This window comes from Herpailurus yagouaroundi, unplaced genomic scaffold, assembly GCF_014898765.1.
Source record: "Herpailurus yagouaroundi ecotype Mexico unplaced genomic scaffold, PumYag 141, whole genome shotgun sequence".
In the NCBI taxonomy this organism is placed as follows: Eukaryota; Metazoa; Chordata; class Mammalia; order Carnivora; family Felidae; genus Herpailurus; species Herpailurus yagouaroundi.
In genome coordinates this window covers 3,750,915-3,756,856 of record NW_024412396.1, presented here as the reverse complement: position 1 = coordinate 3,756,856, position 5,942 = coordinate 3,750,915, and the positions used below count along the sequence as shown (strand labels likewise).

The 5,942-nt window shown below is 45.6% G+C and overlaps 1 protein-coding gene across 1 annotated transcript; it reads left to right on the top strand.

Annotated features, from left to right (window-relative positions):
- Positions 1 to 847: 847 nt before the first annotated feature.
- On the top strand, positions 848 to 3,309 carry LOC121031254 (mast cell protease 4-like). The gene is given in 6 exon segments (XM_040476441.1): positions 848 to 902; positions 1,428 to 1,578; positions 2,026 to 2,160; positions 2,396 to 2,448; positions 2,451 to 2,650; positions 3,091 to 3,309. Coding segments are annotated over 6 exon segments (738 nt in total). The 3' UTR covers positions 3,235 to 3,309.
- Positions 3,310 to 5,942: the final 2,633 nt, after the last annotated feature.

Genomic DNA, 5,942 nt, shown 5'->3' with positions numbered 1-5,942 from the left:
TTTCAGATCTGACGTATTTTGGATCTCTATCTCAGGAACTGTGAGATCATGACCTGAACTAATATCAAGAGTCAGAAGCCTAACCAACTGAGCCATCCAGGTGCCCCAAAAACAGACTCTTAAATACAGAGAACAAATTGGTGGTTGCCAGAAAAGAAGTCAGTGGGGAATGGGCAAAACAGGTGAAGGGGGTTAAGAAGTATAAACCTCCTTATTTATAAAATTTATATTTATATTTTATAAATATATTTTATTTATACATCCTTATATTTTATAAATAAATTTTACATATATTTATACATTCTTATTTATATTTTGTGAAATAAATCAGTCCTGAAGAGAGAAAGTACAGCATAGGGAATATTGTCAATCAGACTGTGATAATACTGTATGGTGATGGATGGTGAGTACACTTATCATGGAGAGCACTGAGTAACGTACAGAATTGTTGAGTCACTGTGTTGTATGCCTGAAACCTAACATAACATGATATGGCAACTATACTTCAATAATAAAAATAAATACAATTTTAAAAAATTAAAACCCCTTCATCTGTGTTACTATGCTGCCTCAAGAGAACTGCATTAGATGAGAAAGGTGCATGCCTCGTCCCAGTAAACAGAATTCTTGGGCTCTGACCATAGCCTCGACACCAGCAGAGCAGAGAGAAGGGTCATAAGACTTTCTGATGAGGAAGCTAGCCAGGCCAAAGTGAAAGACAAAAATGTGACTAGGTGGTTTCTGTGGTTTCCAGTCCTCCTCTTCCTTCTACTTCTGGGGTTATAAAAGCAGGGGCAAGGGAGGGCAGGGACAGAAGAAGCTCACCATGGACACTGTCACTGGGAAAATGCAGGTCCTACTCCTTTTGTTGGCCTTTCTTTTGCCTCCTGAAGCTGGAGGTGGTGAGTCTAGGGTGTAACCACCTGTCAAAGAAGCCCTTAAGTCAGGCTACAGGTTCCATGACAAGTATTCTAGTGGGAAATCTCCACCTGGAAGGGTCAGACTCTTTCCCTGCAGTTGATGACAGTTTCCCTGGGATGAGAAGACTTGGGTGGAGAAAGAATCAGAAAACTGTCTTTGGAAGTTCCTCCTAACCCACTTTCCCGAAAATAGCCACAATTCTGATTCATGGTCCTTCTTGGTGCTTGCTCTCAGGTGGAAGAGGTCAGGATAGAGACCTGAAGAAACATTTCAATGACAGCTCAGAATCAAGACTAACCATCATGTTCTGAAAGTAGGGTGAGGGTCGGTTGACAAGGCGGATTAGGGTCAAGAAACCAGCAAAAAGGGCACACAGAGGTCTGAGCTCCATTAGAAGTAAGGGAAAAGCTATGTGGGTCCTCAGCTTCCACTTCCTTTCCCTCACCCAGTGCTCTATCCCAAGGCAAGGGAGCCTGTGTTTAGGGACCTGGGGTTCTCTGTTTCAGTGGAGATCATCAGTGGCATTGAGTCCACGCCACACCCCTGCCCCTACATGGCCTATCTGGAAATCATCACTGACCAGGGTTATGTTGCCAGCTGTGGTGGGTTTCTCATAAGCCAAGAATTTGTGATGACAGCCGCTCATTGTAAAGGAAGGTAAGAAAACTTTGACCTACTCTCTTTTCACGTGAGGAGCTGTAGGTGCCAGAGTTACACGCAACTTCAAAGTGGCCTAAGGAGAAATTCTTGTGTCCTGCTCAGCTCAAGATGATCAGCAATGCATATTGGGAGGGACCAGCCCATTTTCATTTGCTGTCTCCACCTCCAAAGACCAGCCAGGTCACAGCAAGCTAACACTGCCTTTCTGTCCTGATGCCAGCCAGCTGAGCTCGCTCAGTCCCATGCAGCTGCCAGGGCCTGGCCCTTCCGGAACCCACTATGATCCCGGGGTGGGAGGGGGGGACTTGTGTCCTCAGTTAAGACCTGAGTTCCTCAGGTCTTGCCTTGTACTGGGAAAGAAGAGAGCCTGATGTCTCCTTGCTCAGAATGAACCCTTTTCAGAAGACCAGCACCTTTTCCTGCCTCTCTCCTCCTTCTCAACAGGAAAATTACCGTCACTCTGGGATCTCATGACATAAAACAGGAAGAATCCACATGGCAGAAGCTGGAAGTCTCAGAACAAATAGTTCACCCAAATTACAACTTTTTTACCAACCTTAAGGACATCATGTTACTAAAGGTGCCATTAGCCTTCCAGCACTTTCCCATTCCCCCTTCTTGAACTTTTCTCCTAACCTGTGCATTTCTCATTCTCCCTTGTCCAACCCATGTCCTCGGGACCCACCCTCATCCCACTCCATGTCATCACCATCCCACTGGGGAGAAACTCTTGGCCCTGCCCAGGGAGCCTCTACCACAGCACACCCCCCACTTTCTCTGGGACTGGAGGTCCATGTACTCTCCCTCCCTCACGGCTACAAACGAGAGCCAAGCTGACCCACGCCATGGGGACAATCTCCCTGCCCACTGGTCTACCTTCATTCCACCTGGGAGAATGTGCAGGGCAGCTGGCTGGGGAAGAACGGGAGTGATGGAGTCGGTGTCAGATACTCTGAGGGAGGTGAGGTTGAGACTCATGGATGCCAAGGCCTGCAACCACTATACGTTTTACAGCCATAAATTACAAATCTGTGTGGGCAATCCCAGGAAGACAAGATCGGCATACAAGGTGACCACACACCTACACTTTCTCCTCACAACGGTCCCTGGGAGACAGCATCCTCCTGGGAGGATGTGGGGTCACGAAGTCCCCTAGTACAGTGACTGGTGTCTGAGCTTGTGGGTTTCTAGCACCATGGGAACTAGAACCCTCCTTCTGGGTTCCATCCTCACATACCCAAGGCCTGCCTCTGACCCTCTCATCTAGTTGAAGACCTGGCTGACAGGTCTTCAGGAGAGAAAGGAAGAGATGGAAAGAACAGGATCTAGGTTTATGGTTCCATGCCAGAGACATTAAACCCCTAACTTATGACTCCATGAGGAGCCAGGATTCCTGATCTGACTCTAGGGTATCTTGGCACTAGCCAGGTTGCTGATAGAACCCAGATGAAGTGACAGTGGGGTGAGAAGGACGTTCCCTGTTCATGATCTGCTTTCTCTAACCCACAGGGGGATTCTGGGGGCCCCCTTTTTTGTGCAGGGGTGGCCCAAGGTATTGTGTCTTATGGACGTACAGATGCAAAACCCCCTGCTGTCTTCACTCGAATCTCCCCATATGTGCCTTGGATTAATGAAATCTTGAAGAAACAGTAGCCACAGAAGCCTGACCAGCCTACGTGAGAATCCCAAAGCCCGAGGCCTCCCTGAGTAGCCCTGGGTTCCACAGAACCTGACCCCAGCCTGAGCCCAGGGAGGCTCTCAGAGGCACACAAAGCCCCTACTGATTGTATCCCCAGCAAACTTCAATAAAAATGCTGCCTTCAGCATACTTACGTGCGTGAGACTCTTCTCTCTCCCACAGAGCTGGTCTGCTCTGACGGAGGAGTCCAGATATCCTTCTATGGCTTGAATGAAGAATTGTTCTGGGCTCCTTTCTTACCAGATTAATAATCTTGCCTACTTATCTCCCTGTGCACTGTGTGGTATTATGGATTATTGAAGAAAAAAATTTGATCTGCACACTTTGGATTTAACATCCAAAGTAATGCTGGCACTAATTTACCTTCTGCCTCCTTTTCTTCCTCCTCCTCCTCTCAATGTTCCTCTTTCCTCAAAACCTGTGTCTCAGCTACTGCAGTTCAGAGCAGAGATGCACCATAGCAAACTCCCCATGACTGTTTCCAGAGATGACCCCAGGCTTAGGCTGTTGTTATCTCGAGTCCCTACACCCACTTCTACCTCATCATTATCATCTCTCTCAATATTGGGTCTGCAGCCAGGGAACCATGTGCCAAGATGGAAAAGTGGGGAGGATAAAACTTCCCAAGCACAAGAGGTCAGGAGCAAGGGGGAGGGATGACACCTAGAAGTCCTCCAAATGGGTCCGTCTGTTACAGCCGTCAAAACAAAGTTGTAGGTGGGGCAGGACCATTCTAGCTGAGGGGAGAGCCCCCAAACCATCAGTGTCAGCCCAATCTGTGAACTACATCAGAGCCACCCAAATTCAACTGTGATCTTCCTCCAGAAATGACACGATGTCTCAGGTCTTCCAGAAGGATATCTGAGTTGGCCCAAGTTCTCCAACATTTCCTCCTCCAAGTGACCTGCAACACTCTGAGCTGAGCAGACTCCAGGAACCTGCAATTCAAGGACCTCCAAACAGGTCCCACTACAGTCCCTAAAAAGCCTGAGAAGGCAGGCCTGGCCCCAGGCAGGAAAGAGCTGCCGTTGCTGCCCACAGGGAACCCAGCACCTCCATCCTCCTATAGCCTGCAAGCCCACAGTTCACAGCTTCCAGCTTTGCCACTGGTCAGTACAGGTGTTAAAAAAAAAAAAAAAAAAAAAAAAGCACGCGTAATATACAAGACTGGTAATTAACTCTATGTGTAAAACAAGTGTAAGTGGGTAAATTGGTACAGCCGCTGTGGAAAACAGTATGGAGATTCCTCAGAAACTTAAAACCAGAAATACCATAAGATCCAGTAATTTCACTACTCACTACCGGGTATTTGCCCAAAGAAAATGAAAACACTAATTTGAAAAGATACATGTACCCTTATGTTTATTGCAGCATTGTTTACAATAGCCAAGGTACGGAAGCAGCCCAAATGAGAGAGAGAGAGAGAGAGAGAGATCTCAAAATTAATAAACACTTTTACAAAGAAATAAGAAAAGTAAAAAATAGGGTGCATGGGTGGCTCAGTCGGTTAAGCATCCAACTCTTGACTTTGGCTCAGGTCACGATCTCATGGTTCATGAGATCAAGCCCCCTGTTGGGCTCTGTGCTGACAGCATAGGACCTGCTTGGGATTCTCGCATTCTCCCTCTCTCTCTCTGCCCCTCTCCAAACGTCCCTCTCTCAAAATAAATGAATAAACATTTTTCAGTAAATAATGAACAATAAAAATAGGACAATAGACAGAAAGTTGAAGATATAGGAAGAAATAAAAAGGACCTGGTGAAAATCACTCTAAATACAAAAATATAAAAGCAATAGCAAATATTATAATTTTTATGATTTAAAAGAAAATTTTATTTGAAAAATAGATCTGGGGCTCCTGGGTGGCTCAGTCAGTTAAGCAGCCAACTTCGGCTCAGGTCATGATCTCGCAGTCCGTGAGTTCGAGCCCCGTGTCGGGCTCTGTGCTGACAGCTCAGAGCCTGGAGCCTGTTTCAGATTCTGTGTCTCCCTCTCTCTGACCCTTCCCTGTTCATGCTCTGTCTCTCTCTGTCTCAAAAATAAATAAACGTTAAAAAGAAATTTTAAAATAAATAGATCTATGTTAATGCCCACACAATGTATAAAATAGTTTGTGATATATACTTGTGATGCAAATAAAACATGATTGTGAAAAAAATTTTTAATTACCATTTTTTTTTTTTTAGTAGGCTTCATGTCCAGTGCAGAGCCCAACACAGGACTGGATCTCATGACCCTGAGATCAAGATTTGAGCTGAGATCAAGAGTCAGACACTTAACCGACTGAGCCACCCAGCCACCCCTAAATTACCATTAAAGAAAGAAAAAAACAGGCATAAGTCTGAAATTTTTTTTTAGTTTTTTTTAGGTTTTTTTGGGTGTGTGTGTGTTTATATATTTTTGAGAGAGAGCGCAAGCACAAGTGGGGGAGGGGCAGAGAGAGAGCAAGACACAGAATCCCAAGCAAGCTCTGCACTATCAGCACAAAGCCCATCGGGTTCAAACCCACCAACTGTGAGATCATGAGCTGAGCCGAAGTCAGATGCTTTACCGGCTGAGCCACCCAGGCACCCCGTCTGACAAATTTTTAAGAGAAAAAATCAGAAAGATCTCAAAAATGAAAGAACTTATGCTACAATGATAATTAAAAGATGTGTTTTTT